This window comes from Cimex lectularius, unplaced genomic scaffold (assembly GCF_000648675.2).
Source record: "Cimex lectularius strain Harlan isolate CLEC.00 unplaced genomic scaffold, Clec_2.1 scaffold154, whole genome shotgun sequence".
NCBI lineage: Eukaryota > Metazoa > Arthropoda > Insecta > Hemiptera > Cimicidae > Cimex > Cimex lectularius.
The window spans coordinates 1,101,076-1,119,685 of NW_019392807.1; the positions used below are offsets into that span (position 1 = coordinate 1,101,076).

The following is an 18,610-nucleotide window of genomic DNA, read 5'->3' on the forward strand; positions in this document are numbered from 1 at the left end:
AACTAGGGGAATGAGCTATCTACAAGACCACTTACATCAAACGATGCTCGCCAACAAAACCTTCCATATCAGCTCTTAGAATCTTCTTCCCGCAGTTTCCTGACTCTATTCCATTTGTCGCAATGGCTAGGCCCTTGCTGGCTCGTGGTGGTTGAGTCCTCTCAGTTCCCGACTGAGTTTGGCTGCTTGACTGCTCTCGACTGTGTGGGTCACGGACTGATTGATTCTCCTTTCAAATCATCCCTTTTTATAGCGGTTTCCTAACCAGGGTAGGGTGGAAACGTAAAACAAAAACTTTTAGACCATCTGGTCAACCTCCTTCTTGCGAGTGTAGGCCGCGCAAAAACTCGTAATTCTAAGGATTCTCCAATACGCAGCCTCCTGGTCCCATGTCGATGGACTTCCAGCGAAGAGGGTACAACGCCCACGGTGGCTGATATGGCCCCAAATTTATGGCATCCCACAGCTTGATGAACTGAATCTGTGACCACCGTCCCACACTAAATAACTCCTCAACCTTCGTTATTTATTGAATAGACTGTTCGTCTGTCGCGTTTCTATGATTTCCTGGTTTACAGTAAACGTCTCTTTGCTCGCTACTGAGTGAGCGACCCTTTAGATATACAGTCTTATTTCCAACATACGTTTGAAAATTTTGACTTATTTTTAACTTAAATTAATAATTAAACAAATTAATTAACAAACTAATTAGACACAACTAAACTATTCTTAACTTTTCAAAGACGACTTAGATGGAATTCCAGTTAGAAGAAAAAAATCGCGTGTCTAATGATGGTGTTGGAAGTCAGCAGTATAAATGGTAACCAGGATGGGACTAAGAGTGCTCCCCTGTGAGACGCCGGATTTTATTGTTCTGATATGTGGTCGTTGCCACAACTCACTCCGACATCGGATTAAATAAATAACATTAAATAAGATTCCATTACATTCATTGTATTGAAGGCTTAAGAACTGACTGAATATAACAGTTGAGACGTTCTACTGCTACGTATGAAAAAATAATTAATAATATTGTTAGATATCTCGTTGTTACGAGATTAATCAGGAGAGGAAGAAAATCCAGTTTAATGCTGCTTACATAGTTTCTAGGAATATTGTTTACACGTTTCACCAACCAAGGTAAAGTGTAACTTATGCACTTTATCACGATTCAAAGATAACAGCCTGCAAGCTCGTGCTCAGTGACAATTTGACATATACATAATCAAAGTTTGGTTGTGTTGGTTACGTTACGATTACTGTTTATTTTGAATAGGTGAAATTATCTTAACATTTTGAATGTGGGAACTGCTTTACAGGCATTTCAGTGTCTAAATGAAATATTAACAGTCACGATTGAGAATAGCACGTACAGACGTAGGCTGTATTCTCCGACAATCGATTCATTATACGATTCATTTCGAGATTTTAGACTGTGTAGTCACGTGATATATTAGTTAATGGGTGGATTTTACTGGAGGTTCATGGATTAGTGAAGAACAGGGATAATTTTTGGCCCTAAGAAGTCGGACAGAAAGTCCGCAATGCCCCTCCACTTTTGCAAACTCAATTTTTACAGGTTGTGATGCAAGGATTTTATGAGCTTGCTAATAAGCCTTACCACTTATTAATGTTATCCGGTAAATTTAAAAGTATTTAGTTTAAATTAAGTTTATTTGAGCGGGGGAGGACATGATTGTTGGTGAATGGAGGTAAAATCAATGGAGAAAGTAGTGGGGGTGGTTTGGTGCCAGTCTACCCCGGAGCCAGGACTCAGATTCAGGTAGTGCTATTTTATCCTATCATTTTACACATTTTACACGATTTTGTATGTCCAATGGAAAAACGACGAGTCAAATTTGAACCGTAGTTAAACCGCGGCTAGTTTTTTCCCAATAGTTACACTTTGATAATCGCATATTTACGTCCTTTAAAGAATTAACATTTTAAATAGAAATTTAAACCCCGTCACGTACACAGAGTGAAACACGCTTCCCCGGGGCAATGTGGATAGCCGACCAATTGGTTCAGGCCGATTATTTCATTGACAACAACGTGGAAAAAATTAATTATCTGAAAACAGAGAACGTTCCATATTTTCTTAGACGAAGAGCTAAAACGACAGGATGGGTTGGATCTTTTGACACAAAACGGCTTAGAATCATCCCTGAATAATCTTGATATTTAAGTAATTTTTGTAAAATTTCAAAAAATATCTACTCGAAGCTATGGATGCTGTTTGACTAGCATGTAACATTTTTGGTAGCACATGTAACAAAAATGGTAACATTTCTATAGCTACTAGTAACTGGTTAAAATCACTGTAAAAACAAAAACGAAAAAAAATACCTACGAAACCAAAAACACATAAACATCACAAATTCATATAATAATATTTATAAAATACAAAGATTTTTGGAATGTCGAGGTCAATATAAGATTTTTCCATATAATTAAAAATGTGTGGTGATTAGTGACCGTTAATCGATAATTATTCAGAAATCGTGAGATGCGGTCTGGTGTGATGTAGGTTTCAGAAAAACATTTTCTTTATCGTGCCAACGTTTCGATCTTTATTGAGATCATCTTCAGGGCTTAAAGTGTTTGTCTTCTATGTAATTGTGCCATTCTTGCGTGTCGTGTTGAGGGTGCCCATGGCACGATAAAGAAAATGTTTTTCTGAAACCTACATCACACCAGACCCGCATCTCACGATTTCTGAATAATAAATAAAAATGTAAAAAATCTACATAAAAGTGTCTATCGAGAATTGATACAAATAAGTCCATCTCTTATCTCGAAAACTAATCGTTTTATAAAAAAATCTATGCGTGAAAATAAACAGTTGGCATGATTTAAAAAAAATTACATCCTGTACATATCAAAAAATACATTACAAATATGCACATGTATGGTTTTTTTCCACCAGTCACAACACTAACACTATGAGGATACATATTAAGAGAAACTTCTGGATATGATGGATTAAGTTACGGGAAAGTTTCGAGGCCATTGTCGTTTCGAAACTGTTAGGATCGTGGAACATATAGTAAAAAGATCGGATCAGTTGGAAAAGGATGTTGAGGTCATTATGAGGATAAATTAGTAAGGTCGATTTTAGTACTTTTGCTTGTGAGGACTGGTTGGCTAGGCCCGGGCTGGTCTTGTAAAAAGTTAGTTGGGTCAAAACAAATTTCTGTCTACAAGTTTTCGTAGTGGTCTAAGTCTTCAGTTAAGTTGTTGTCTTTAAAGTTTTGTGTACGGATTCCACTTCTGCTGTGTTGGTAGAGCTCTAAGTATCTGACTTTATTGGAAATCGGTTGCTTCTTGTTTCAGTGGAGGGCGAGACTGTTTTTTAAAGTAAATGTACACTGGGTACATTTTTTCTCCAGTCTTGTCATTTTTTGCACTTGTCTTTGATCAGCGAAAGGTGTTCTCGGATATCTGAGATTGTTTGGATAGGACAGAATTGCGGTGATGCATAGTCAGCTGTATAAATGGTATGTGGATGGGAGCAAGAATGCTCTCTTGGGCTACTACTCTGGCCCATGGGAGTACCCCAATATCCCAAGGCGATATTCTTGAACAATTCTCTTTATCGTTTATACCTCAGAAATCGCAAACATCCTAGGTTTTCTGGCCCTTTGGTGATGATATAGTACTATCTCCTGTACAAACTAAGCCGTGTCCTTCCACATAGCCTCCATCCAACTGTGTGGTTCTTTCGGGTCCGACAAAGATCATATAACTCCGACTCCACCTGGTCCGTGGGTGTACCGCAGGGCGATGTTCTTGGACCAACCCTCTTTATCGTTTTTACCTCAGAAATCCTAAACATCGTAGCACCCGTTGGCGATAACATAGCAGTGCTATCTCCTGTACAAATTATACCGTGTCTTTCCACTTAGCTTCTACTCACGGAGTGGTTCTTTCGGGTCCGACAGGGATCATATTACTACGACTACTCTCTGATTCGTAGGAATACTGCAGGGCTTCTTGGATCAATCCTCTCTATATCCATTATACCGTCCCAAACCCACATTGTATCTTTTGGTGATGACACAGCATCCTCTGACCCCAGTCCTTGAGCCTATGGGATGACAATCCAGACTATCCACGAAATCGACTTCTACAACCACCTTAAAATCCAAAGATTTACAATGGTCCACAGTAATCTTTCCTATCAAACGGTCAGTCTTGCCCTTTTCCACAAATCCAATTCCTACAATCCTATAAGGTGTTTCAAGCTTATTAAAAAAAGTATTTTATAATTTCAACTAATTATTATTTTTATCAAAGGTCTTGGTTAAGATGAAAAAGTCAGTATCACGAGCGAGATTCGAATCCACGACCTTCGACTCTATACGCCGCTGCTCTTACTCAAGTGGTTTAGACCTTGGATGATGACCTTAGGTGATAAAAGAATAATTAATTTAAATAATTAGTATAGTCAATTATGACCGCTAAACATATATGGATTAGTATTTTAAAGTAATAAATTTAGGTCTCTTTCTAATCTCTTGTTGAAAGCTAACTTTAAGTGTGTTATGCCTTGATCCATTTTTAGCCCGCAGGTGCCTAAAGAAAAGATAAACATATTTTTTTAAATGGTTAATCGTTGCGGTAGAGGTGTGGAACTAACTAGTCCGATCACAATGACAATTTTTCATGAGTGAATTTCCGAGTTATCTTTCTTTCTGCACGTTCCAGAATGGCTGAAAAGTTATTGGTGCCTCCTGGAGATATTGTGTGAAGTGGCCATGAAATTGGATTTTTTTTATCTTTTGTTCCTCCAGTTTTCTTCCAACTCGCATATTGTTTTCGTCAGTGCATATTCACCTTTTTAATTTCTCTTTTTTAACATTATACTTTATTTTGAAGCAAGAATGAAGAATATTTTTATCCTTATCATTCTGTTCCCAATAAACAGCAAACAAGTAGTCATTCCGGCGGATTCGATCGATACCTTTAGACATGCATTATCGTAACAGGTTGCATGAGGCTAATTACTAGTGATTTCCATCGGTTCCGCCAGCATAATACACCTAAACTTTCCCTTGATGAAAAACCATTCTGTTCTTTTACGTCCAATTATTGAAAATAGATTTTAAAAAAAACAGATGAAAGACTGCTAAGTCGATTTGTTCAAATGCCAACTCTCTGACCTACCTATCACGCGAGTTCATTTAAAACTTACGTCAGAGGGTAATTTAACTGTTAGCTTATGGTTGTCAAAGACAATCTACAAAATATCCACTTTCTTATTAAGAAATTATTCCCCTTTTGAAGAAGAAATCCTGATTCTCGATATAGAACAAGTTTCCGAACCTTGAAACTGGTTTTGTTCTGAAAACCCAGACATCCTACCATCTACACACTTCTCATCCTTAAGCCCCTATCTGGTCATTACTTTAAAGTATGAATTGGATCCTCTCACAAACTTAAAAAAGTATTCATTCAAAAAGCTCCTGGGTTTGACCTCATTACCCTTCAATCATTGGTAAGTTCCAAAAATAAACCATCATTTTTCTAACTTTATAATTCAGCTCTCTGTACAACACACCGATGACCTGAAAATTTCCCGTTGGTGAAATAATCCTAAATCCAGCATACCACACCTCTGCCAATTCTTGGTAAACTCATTTAAAAACTCTCCTTTAATCAAATATTCCCCATTCTCAGATATAATCCCCGACTGTCAGGTTGGATGAGTCACCATTCATTTTTTAAACAGGGCCACCGTGTTATGGGCACCAACGCTTCCTCGATATCGAACGGGTTTTCGATCCTAGAACCAAGTGTTTCTTGCTCTGGAAACCCAACGGCATCCTGTCCTCTCCACACTTCCTTATACTTCAGTCTTACCAACAGGTAGTTTAAAAAATGATTCACTCACTCTATTTTGTACAATTCCGCGGGCGTCTCTCAAGGTGGGGTCATCGGTCCTTTACTGAACTCAGTATACAGTGCTTTCCATCCTGACACAACTATCTTAACACACGCTGATGATAGTGCTGTTCTATCCTATAACTGCGATCTCGTCATAGATCACCAAACCCCGCAAACACACTTATATTTCAGCATTGATTAAACAATGGCGATAACAAACACTACAAAATCCAATAACACCTTCCATGGCATCACTCTACCCCAAATCTATTGTCACCCTCTACCTTGGGCTGTATGTAGACATTCAATTGCCCTGAAATCTCCTGTAGGACTTAAACAGGACAAAACTGGCATACAAATATGAGATTCAACCAAACCTTGAAATCTACGTCAAATCCACAACCTACAAGAATCCTTAGATCCATTTTCAACGCTCCGTTCTATATTTTCAACAACTCGTCCATAACGACATAAATGTTCCCTTACAGGGTATTCTTAGGTTTAGGTATATTACAAGAAATAGCTTCTTCACTCGATTTATTATTATTTTATCCTTTGTGATCTATGAAATTTCTCCCCCTTTTCATCCCGACACCATTATCCTAACTATTCAGATATCGTGAGATGCGGTCGGGTGTGATGTAGGTTTCAGAAAAACATTTTCTTTATCGTGCCAACGTTTCGATCTTTTATTGAGATCATCTTCANACGTTGGCACGATAAAGAAAATGTTTTTCTGAAACCTACATCACACCCGACCGCATCTCACGATATCTGAATAACTATCGATTAACGGTCACTAATCTCTACACATTATCCTAACTGATGATAACACCACACTATCTTCCAACGTTCCCCTTTGTAGCTCACCAAATCCTCCAGCCACCTATATTCCCTTGAGCAACGGTCCATAAAATGCGAATCGAACTCATGCGAACACTCTGGATCAAAGTATGGTCTTAAAGAAGAAAAAAACAAATTTAGATTGCTAATGGCATTAGCAACTAAATTTGATTCTTCTTCTTCAAGACCATACCTTGATCCAGAGTGTTCGTAAGTGAAAAATTGGTCGATACTTCAATACTGATATCGTACTCATCGTAAAATCCCAAAACATAACCTTCGTCACTCTACGAAGCTATAACCCCACTTCCTACCGAAACATCATAAGCTGCTGTATATAGACAACCGACTGAACGGTAATCTCTGCAAGACTTAAAAAGTCAGAACTAAACCGCACAGATTACTTAAAAATACTACTAGATAATAGATCTAAACGCTATCTATAATTCAGTACTGAAACCAATTAGGAATATAGGCATATGCCGTAGAACTACGGGGTTCAACCAAACCGTCAAATCTCCGCAGAATCCAAACCCTTAGATCTACCGTCCTCCTTGTTTTATACTTCCAACAGCACCATCTATAAGGACCTAAATGCTCCCTTTATAAAAGAACTTAAAAGAACTAGCAAGATCTAGTCACGAAAATTCTACACTAATCTCCAATCCCACTCAAATCCATCAACTCTTGATCTCTTCCCAATAATCATCTTCGACGTTTGAAAAGACGCTCTCAGAGAGTGCGATTAATAAGAATCAACGCATTTCCACTCGATTTATTGTTATTTCATAGTTTATCTCTTTGTGTTATGTAATCGCAGATTGTTTTTGTATCCGGGCTTGTCTGAATCAACTTCCCCTCTTCCAGGGATATAAAAAAAGATAAGAGATGATGGTTTAGCTATTTCGGCTATCGACCGGAAATTTGGACAAGTTCCCTGATATGTGTAAAAGGGGCCAAGTGAAATATCGGTTTTCGGACTTGGAACCCGTTGGACTTGTCGATACCAGGCAGAAGACAGAATGAATCCTGGCAACTAGGTCACGAAGCGATGCGTTGTCCATTGGAATCGGCGTATGAATTTTCCTCGTCGACAGGCGGATTAAAATCGTAAATTTCGAGCCTGCGAAGCCAGTTTATTATTCTCGCACTTGTATCCACCCAGTATAAAATACAGTTCTAATAAGGGTTAATGATCAAAAGAAAACGCATAAAATTTCTTTTTTCACCCGTATAAAAATCGTTCTTGAAGGCTTTATATTTTATGATATACGAACCAAGATTTTCCGAGATCCTCCGAGAATAACGTCAAAGCGTTAATCTATTTCACTCTCTCCTCGGCCTTTCTTATTCCGTAAATTTATAAACAGGGAATCCTCGCCCTTGACCCCTATTTCAGGGCAACGTTTATGGCTCGTAAAATCCAGTAATAATAAATGTACAATTAGCGAGTAAGTCTATTTTTTTCTCGTGCGATCAAGGTGTATTTTAGCAGTGAAGACTCCGTTGTAGCCGGATCGGCGGGATTAATCTTCCCTGGAAATCAATTGAATGGCAATATCCGTTAAGCTGAAGCCGAAAGATTAGAAGAAGCGTATTTATCTAGGTAAATCCCTTCTTTAAACAAGAGCCAAATAATAGTCTTTTATTACCATATGAAGCCGTTTCTATGAGTAAAAAAGGATATATTTTAACGATCCTATGAGCATTGGATATTGTACTAAGAACAAATTGTTAAAACAACTAACATCAAGCCGAAGATCGTGGGTTCGAATCCCGCTCTTGCCATTGACTTTTTTATCTCAACTAAAACAACCTTAATTAACTGTAATATATTATTTGTTCAAGCGGACCACGAAATTAGTGAATTTAACAACTAACATCATTTCTTCCATGTTTTCAACTAGATAAACAACGTGTGTGGTGATTTTCGTTAGTCGATGATTTTCGTGCCAACGTTTCGATCTTTATTGAGATCATCTTCAGGGCCTGGGATTTACAAACATTGTTTAAGTTTAACAAATACATGTACGATGTGGAAATAATTGAATTTATACAATGCAAAAAAATATTTTTTATATCCAATCGAAGTATTTTTACTCACTCGACGTTTTTGTTTTCTGGGTAGTTCAACACGATACACAAGAATGGCACAATTACGCAGAAAACAAACACTTTGAGTGAGTAGAACTACTTTGATTGAATATAAAAAAATATCTTTTTCCATTGTATAAATTCAATTATTTCCACATCCTACATGTATTTGATAAATTTAAACAATAGAAATGATAAATGATGATGTGAGTGTGGTGTTCAATCCTTTTTAAAAAGTTAGTTTCTACTCACAGTGAGTTGTTTTGCAACGAGCCGGATTTCGAGCCTTTTAGCTCATCATCAGGTTGAAGGACTTCTACAACCACGTCTCTCGACATGAATTGCCAAANATCCCAATCCGGATTAATATCAGGAGCATCAGGAGCTCTTTTAGTTTCATCTGAATCTTAATACTTGTTGGGCTCTTCCAAGAGCCTCTTATTTGGTCTCATCCCATTCCTCATAACTTTCATGCAGTACTATCAATTCATGTCGAGAGACGTGGTTGTAGAAGTCCTTCAACCTGATGATGAGCTAAAAGGCTCGAAATCCGGATCGTTGCAAAACAACTTACTGTGAGTACGAACTATCTTTTTAAAAAGGATTAAAATTTAAAAAATGTTTGTAAATCCCAGGCCTTGAAGATGACCTCACCAAAGATCAAAACGTTGGCACGATAAAGAAAATGTTTTTCTAAAACCTACGTTATATTAACAACGTGACAAATAAAAACTTTTCATCGATTATAATAATATTTTCTAACGACAATCTACGCGAGAAGCAATAAGTTACGTAGATAACAAAAAGATAGCATGACATGACAATAAATCGAATGGAGAAGCTGTCAAGTAATGGCACTCCTGCATCATGATTAATTATAATCACCCTCCGAGCGCAGGTCACGGGGTTTATTTGACGTCGTGCAAGATTATTGGGAAGTGATCAGGAGGAAAGTTATACGTGGGGATTAGAGTTTGTTTGGAGGTTGGTGTGAAAATTTTGTAGCTGGATTTTGCAATTTCTTTTTATAAAAGGGTACTTTTTTGTCGTTTTGGGTGGAGCTGTACAAAACGTGAAAACGGGAGTGGACGATGGATTCGCGATTGGAGGGCACGTATTCGGCTGAGATTCGAAAAGTTGGTTGAACTCGTTAATTCTATGCTTGGTTGTATTGAACATGGAATTTAGATGTGTTATCTAGTAGTTTTTTAAGAAATATGTGTCGTTGTGTTCTGACCTTTTAAGTCTTGTACGGAACACCAGGTCAAAGTAACACATGACGTTTTCGGTAGAAAGTTTGGTTATAGCTTGGTGGTAGAGTGAGACATGGTGAAGGTTATGCTTTGGAATTTGGCGCTGTTGAGTTTGATTCGCCATTTTTTTTAATTACTCCTCAGGAGAAGGTCTGGAGGTTGTTATAAAGGGGAAGTTTCTAATAAAATATGGTGTGTGTAGTATGGGATGGAAAGGGATTCAAGTTACACAGATCACATGGGGATAAAATAACAGCTAATCTAGTGGACAAACTATTCCTCGTTACGTACCTAGTCCTAAGGATACCCTATAGCTATAGGAACATTTAGGTCGTTATGGATGGGGCGGTTGGAAAAAATAGATTCTGTGAAAATTGGTAGGTTTGGTGGAACAGATTAGTTCTGTGCCATATGTGCATGTTGGTTTCAGTATTGAGGTTTGCAGTTTAGATCTGTTATCTAGTTTTTAAAGTAATCTGTACCGTTCAGTTTTGTCTTTTTATGTCTTGTAGGGATTTCAGGTCGGTCGAATTTCTAGATACAGCCCAAGTCAGAAAATGACTTTTTCGTTATGACGGGAGGGTGAGGCTATAATAGATTGAAGGTGGAGTGATGAGAAAAGATATTAGCAGTATACAGCAGTATACATAGAATACAGTAACCGACCTATGACGCTGCCCTGAGAGACGTTCGTGGATGTATACAAAGGATCCGTAATCTAAAGTACCTGTTGATCAGGTTGGACATTAGTATGAGGGAGTGTAGAGAAGATAGGATGCCTTGGGTCTCCAGAGCAAATCCTCGATGAAGGATCGAAAAATGCCTGCAGCATTCCTTTTTCTATAGGGAAGTGAAATGGTGTCAGCAACACAATGGTATGTTGAACATTGAAAAGGTAACACCTCCCATGGTCGGGGATTTTATTCGAGTATGGTTGAGTATTTACTAAAAAGAATAGTTTTTCAAGGAGTTACTAAGAATTAATAGTAAGTAGTACGGACGGTAGGAGTATAGGTGATGAGGTTTGTTGGGATTCGGGATCGGGTGAACTATGAAAATCCTCTATGGCATCGGTAAGTCGTACGGAGAGCTGAATTATAAAAGGTGGTTAGTAAAACCTTTTTTTACGATACGAATTGAATCGGTATTGAGTCAAATCCAGGAGCATTTTGGAGGAGTGGATTTTTGATTTTGTTCCGATCCTACCCATAATCAAAAGTAACCATCGGCTAGGTTTGACTTGAGGATAAGGGCGTGTGCAGAAGGTAGGATGCCCTTGGGTATCTAGAGCAAACCAATGCTCCAGGATCTAAAACCTGTTCGACATCGAGGAACACCACCGAGCAGCATTCTTTCTTCCCAGTCACAACCACGATGACACTGTTCAAAAATGGAATGGTGACCTTTAATCCAAATTGTCAGTCCGGGCTTAAAATAATTGAGTATGTGTTAGCGTTTGCTTACTGAAGAGTTTTTCAAGGTGTTTATCCAAAATGGGGCGTAAACTCATGAGACAGTCGGATTTTTAAAGGAGTGTGGTATGTTAGTTTAAAGGATTGGGTGAACCGTGGAAAATTTACGTTGAGAAATGGTTTATGAGTTGGGTCATAAAAGAGTGGATAGGAAAACTATGGCTTTTGTTGGGAATACAAAATTTTATATATGTATTTTATNATATATATATAATCCACGCTGCCACTAACGTTCAAACGTCAAATATTTGCCGGGAAACTTTGAAAGTGCTGAAAACAACTCTCTGACATGATAAATATTGATTTTGTAAGACAAATCTTATGAAATTTACCCTCATAAAATAAAAATAGATCTATTAATCAATTATTACTTTCCGTATAGTACTATTATAGTATTATTACTTTAGGTATATGAAAAAACGCAATATTATTTAGTGTTGTTGGTAGATCTTAAGTCCAGTCGAATTGGCCAACAAATAGACTTTCTTCTTTAAATTTTTATATATTTAGTAATTAATTCAGACCATTTACATAGAATAAAGTCGATAATTGTGTTTTGTTAGCTACTTCATTAAATAAAGCTCTCCGGCCAGAAAACGTAATGACATTCTCTTTCAAGCCAAAGATAATGATATCTAAGGAACGAAACTCAGAGAATTATTAAAGTGAGGTAAATTGCGAACCATTTGGTGTTTTTTTAACCTTCGTCATTCTTAGGGTTCCACGGTTTAAATTGAAGTTTGTTGGTTAATTACAAGTCTTCACCTTTGTACTGGATTGGATTACCCACTGCTGATTAATGCTATTTAATTTTTTTGGAAAATGTTAGCGAAACCTGGAGCTTGAATCAACGGGGAAAAGATTTAAGAGGTATTTCTTCCGTATAAGTAGGAAGGGCTAGACTGAGGTTAAAAGTTTAATTTTGCTAAAAACAGCTCACTGTTTAGAGTTCAATCATTGGCACAAAATACGGGAGAGAAATAAGAAAACGAAATAAACACACAGCTAGAACACAAACACGAAACTCAAGGGCATCCTTCACTCTACATACATCCTCATCATCAACTACTACCATGGACTTTAGAGTATAGATGTGATCGCGACTGTGAGGATCAGGCCCATCCTGTAAATTTAGATCCGTCTAGACAATCAATGTCCTGAAATCCCGATACTCTCTGACTTTGAAACCTTCCTGGATCGTATACATATATGGGGCTTTCGTGTATTTTGGGCATCACATGAAAACCAGTCTTTGTTTAGCATAAAGTGTGGATGTTGCTTTGATAGGATTCGCGATAGAAGAGAAAACTACGTTGGTAATGATGGTGTTGGAAGTCAGTAGTGTAAAAGATAAACAGGATGGGACTGCTCCCTTGTGAGACGCCGGCTTGTATTGCTCGGATTCTGTGTAAATTTAGGATGGGTATTAAACGTTTTCAAAGGGGTCTATCGAGTATTTTACATATCATAGGAAGACCAGTCTGTAAGCGTTCTCGAATGTTGGAAGATGCTTGGATAGGTTAGACGGTAAAATTACATCCCCCAAACATGGGGGGAAAAGATATACACATAAAACATAAAAAAACAGAACCGAATCGAGGATACCAATCACTTAAAAGACTACTAGACAACAGATCCACACTCACCCTCGATAACAAAATACTCCTATAAAACTCAACACTTATACAAATATGAATATCATGTGGTTTTGTGAACATCATCGCATCCTCCTGAAGAAGGAATGCTACTCGTAGGCCTTCCGTATGTCGAACAGGTTCGATCCTGAAACGTGGATTCGCTCTGGAGACTGACGGGCTCTGCATACTTCCTCATCCTCAAGTACTTGGCCGACAGGTACTTTAGAGTGAAAGTACTCTCACTCGCCTTTCTACAATTACGCGGCTACCATCAGCACAGCGTCATAGGTCCGTTACTGTACTCAGTAAGCATAATAATATATACCAATGTATACTAAATATATACTGCTAATATCCTTTCCCATTCCGACCGATGGCACCGTTATAATATATTCCAACCTTCCCCGCTATAGCTCACCCAACCCCTTAAGCAATGGTTCAAAAAATGGCGAATAAAACTAAACACAGTAAGCCCCAAAATATAACTCGCACCACCATGCTACACGACTCCACTTCCTACCGGAAACGTTACCCCTACCGTACGCTGTATCTAGACAGTCAACTGACCTGGAATCCTAGCAATTTACTCAAAGGACATATATAAAAGGCAACTAGATAACAGATCCAACCTAGACATAGGTATCGTACTCTGGTATAGTGGACATCCCTTGAGAAGAAGGAATGTGTCTTAGTGGTTCCTCGAATTTGAACAGGTTTTCTATACTGGCACGAAGGTTAGCTCTTAAAACCGAAGTACATCTTTTTACCTTTTACGCTCTTCCTCAAGTCCTACCTAGTAGTACTTTCCATTACAGGCGGATCCAACCCTTATGTGTCCAACCCTTCAGCCACCTATATTCCAACAATGTTTCAAAAAACGGTCAAATCAAACTGTACACCACGAAATCCCAAAGCATAACCTTCACCCCAATTCAGTCTACTACCAATCTATGACCGCATGTTACTTCCTACTAAAACTGTCACCTCTACCTTCGGCCTTATCTAGACAAACGACTGACCTGCAATCCCCGATAAGATGTAAAAGGGACAAAACTGGGTCATAACATAAATGAAGGTTATGGGGTTCAACCAGATCTTGAAATTTCCATGTAGAAATTTGTGGTGTTTAGTGACCGTTCCTTAATGATTATTTGGAGGTCGTGAGATGCGGTCTGGTGTGATGTAGGTTTTAGAAAAACATTTTCTTTATCGTACCAACGTTTCGATCTTTATTGAAATCATCTTCAGGGCTCAGAGTGTTTGTTTTCCCTGCAGATGTGTCATTTTTGTCTGTCGTGGGGCACTCTCAACACGACAGACAAGAATGACACACTTGGTTAGTGCCGGAAGGTTCCACCACGAAAGTTGTGCATAGGAAACATGTTTATTCACATAGCTAGAATTTTCTTTACAAATTAATTCTTGAAAACGAAACGGTAAATTATAACAATTCTGTTACAATTAGGGAAAAGTGTTCTCCATTAGCGAATAAAAACTGAATCAACATTCATCGGTGAGGTGCCAATAAAAATCGAGTATTCCACGCATCCAAAAGGCGTTACGTCCTCAGCCAGCTATCAATCACTGTTGAGTAACTCAGAATAAAAATTACAGCATCAGCAACATGGCAAAATAGGTTATCAAAATTAATGCAACTTCAAAAATACCGTCAACCAACTTCAATCTTACAACCTAGTGGAATTGCCAATTGGCAGAAAGTTTGATGTTAGCTGCCTCTATATGTGGGTACCATGTTCGTTATGTATATTCAAGATAACCCAATCCTGATAAAGATTCAATCAATATATTGAACAAATGGTGGTTTCTTGTAATCAAAACTTTAAGGTAAAAATAAGAAAAAAAAGTTTTTAAAAGTCTCAAGCCAACGTTTCTCAATCATTATTAGTATGAATTATATTCAAAATGTGTCCTTATTTTTAAACATCGTACTTTTGATTTCGGCTGTAAAACTCTTATCTTTATTAGATTCAATTTATTTTGTGTTTTTTTAAGCGTATTGTCTATTCCAAAATTGAAAACAAAAAAATGTAGTCGATAAAAATAGTAAAAAGTGCGTCGTAAGTCCTTTGAAGCCGATATATTTTAGAGAGGATTGCATAATTAAATTGGCACGAATGGTATACGTTAATTTCTCATAAATTGATTATTCGTAAAATAACATAAATTCACCATTTATATAGAATTAGTACAAGCGCGTTTTTTTGTTTTACTTTCTACCTGGATTACTGGATTTTAACAAAGGAGTGGTGATGGATGTTTTTAATCGAGATTGTGTTCCCACTTTGTTAAACAGCTTCGTTTGGTTGTTTTATCTGAGAATGTTAAGTTTCACTTTCCCTCTGCTCTCTGTTTACCTTAGTTTTTTTCATTACTCTTTTGTCTTTATTCAGCAAGCTTGTTTTACGAACTCTCTCATTTTATGCCCTGTTTCGTTTGTGTCTTATAATTTAATTTGATTTTTTAGTATACTGAATATAATATGTAATAGGTAAATCTGTCGTACTGGAGTTTAAACGTTTAACAACCCGATGGTTGTTGCGGACAAGTTCACAACAACTTTAAAATAGTCATCAAATTATACCCAGTTAAAATTCTATGGGCGGACGGGTATTCGAACCGAGACGCTCTCGTAGAGAGCAATTGCGACTCACCTATCGTGGTCCCTTACATAAATTATATAAGTACTTTCCGTCACATTAACCTTTTTTAAAATTCAAACTAACATTGTTGGCGTTAAATTAATTCTGTTTAATTTCAAATTAACCTTTTAACTTCAAATGATTGCTTTTTAATTTCAAATGTTCCTTTTTTAACATTTAAATTAATCTTTTTTAACTTAAAATTGACCTTTGTAATTTCAAATCATCCAAATCAAATCAATCTTTTCCGTTTTAAATTCTTTTTAATTTCCAATTAACAGTTTTTACCGTTAAACTAACCTTTTTTAACTTCAAATGGAATTTTTAATTTTCAATTAACCTTTTAAACTGAAATGTTGCTTTTTAATGACAAATTTACCTTATGAACATTTAAATTAATATTTTTTTTACTTCAAATTAACTTTTTATAATTTCAAATTAAACCTTTAACCATTTTAAACTTCATATTAACTTTTTAAAATGCAAATTAATCTTTTTGGTTTGAAATGAATTCTTTTTAATGTCCAATTAACAGTTTTTACCGTTAAACTAACCTTTTTTAACTTCAAATGTAATTTTTAATTTTCAATTAACCTTTTAAACTGAAATGATGCTTTTTAATTTCAAATTTACCTTATTGAACATTTAAATTAATATTTTTTACTTCAAATTAACTTTTTTAATTCCAAATTAAACCTTTAACCATTTTAAACTTCATATTAACTTTTTAAATTGCAAATTAATCTTTTTGGTTTGAAATGAATTCTTTTTAACTTCCAAATAACCGTTTTTACCGTTAAACTAACCTTTTTTAACTTCAAACTGAATTTTTATTTTACAATTAACCTTTTAACTTGAAATGATGCTTTTTAATTTCAAATTTACCTTACTGAACATTTAAATTAATATTTTTTAATTCAAATTGAGTTTTTTAATTTCGAATTAACCCTTTAACCATTTTTAACATCAAATTAACCTCTTTAACTTCAGATTAATCATATGAGCACCAAATCCTCTGGTACACCACAAGCCGAATTGCTAGTGACTTACACATGAAATAAATAACAAACATCTCAAGGGTGCAGAAATAATAATTGAATAATTAAGCCATGCACATTTCATAGCTCTACAAGCGTACGAGATCAACAAAAACTATCCTGCAACTGCCTGAATACCATAAAAAACAGAAATCTACAAATATGACCCTAAGGTCTCAGGTGACGGGGTAATTTCAGGCAAAGAAGCAGCTGACAACTTAGCCAAGAATAAATCCAAAGCCGATATTTGTAAAAATGGCATTTTTTTGATCCATTATCTTCCCTTTATATAGGGTGTGGAAAACAAAAAATCAAGTGGTATACAAAACAGTATGTTTTTTTCTTCATAGGACGTTTTGTATTCTTCTTTCCTTTGTTCATCTGACAATATAATAAGTGGGAAGTTTATGGCCCTGCGTGTTTTCCTTCTTTTTCTCTTCTTTCGATCGTATTTTGTTCTAAAATGCAGCAATTGAGCGTCTCGATATGGTTTTAAATGTGTACCACGTCGATATTCTGAAATGCTAGAATGCTAGCTTCTCGTATGAACCCCAGGTTGTCAAAAACTCCAGACGTCACACTCGACCATGAACCCTCTTCTAAAAAATATTCGGATCATTGTTTTCAATACTTTATAACGTTAACTAAAGCGCTTGTAAATTTGATAAATTGATAGGAGTAAAAAGAATTGAATTGGAAAACCAAGATGTATACAACGGGTTGTCAATTTTTAAATTATATTTACCACTTTTTGAAATAAATAAATATATATATTTATTTATGTATTTCTTCTTTTTCAGGTGTACTTTACGAAAGTCGCTATGTCAACAATTTTCCTTCAAGTAAAAGCTTTCTTATATATATAAAATTTTATTTGCTGTATAACTATTAAAAGAATATTTTAACATAAATATTAATAGGAGAAAGAAACAGCTAATCTCAAACAAAAATAAATGATAAAAGAAATATATAAAAAAAACATAAAAATTCTTGATTATGCGGATAAGACTTTCTACTTATTTTATAGTTTACAAAAATCAATTGTGAAACGAGAAAACTTACAAAAAATTACATACTAATATTAAGTAATTTGAAAGTTCGAACACTTTTTAAATTAAAATAAAGTCAAAAATGTGCTTATGTTTTATATTGAAATCAAAACAAATTTTAGCAATTAATTTTTTCGTTTTCATTGTTTTATCGCGTTAAATGTTCAATTTTCTTTGGCAATATTTTTATAGTGCGCATTATGAGTGAGTAAGTTCATTCTTTATAGTACTTACCAACGCTATAACGCCATATGTTAGCATGAACTTTGCCAGAGCATAGTGATGATGAAGATGACGGATGCCGGAAAGTGGCGTAGTTTGTTCCCTTGTAAACTGCAGCCTTCTGACTTATTGTACTTTCCTAGTTCCTTAGTTCAGTGCAATTCCACTCAAAGGGTTTTCTTTGTATCACTGGTTGCTCAATTGGCCGGTTGCTTTGCTTAAGTATGGGTGACTTCCTCCTAATGGCATAATCTACAAATGGGATCATCATTGAATATGCCCATGTTGTGTAGATGTTTTCTCAGATGCCACTGACCAGTTAATAATCCTACCACTCCTCTGAGTTTGGCCCTCTCTAAATGCGGCAGTGAGTCCGCCGTCCTTGGTGGTGTTTGTCGCGTGTTTTCCTTCTTTTTCTAGTCTTTCATGCTTATTTTGTTTTAAAGTGTAGCCA

The 18,610-nt window shown here is 36.3% G+C and overlaps 1 protein-coding gene across 7 annotated transcripts in view; it reads left to right on the top strand.

Moving 5' to 3' along the window:
- The window catches only part of LOC106664767 (multiple C2 and transmembrane domain-containing protein), a 131,078-nt gene that overhangs the window by 19,318 nt on the left and 93,150 nt on the right, over window positions 1–18,610 (top strand). Inside the window, exon 2 of one of the 7 annotated variants that reach the window (XM_014390758.2) lies at window positions 17,686–17,727. The exons of 4 other annotated variants lie outside the window; for them this stretch is intronic. In XM_014390758.2, the coding sequence (XP_014246244.1) occupies window positions 17,686–17,727 (42 nt within the window). Of the gene's footprint in view, window positions 1–17,685; window positions 17,728–18,610 lie in introns of those variants that run through there. 2 more of the 7 variants (XM_014390760.2, XM_024228153.1) reach the window with 2 other exon arrangements.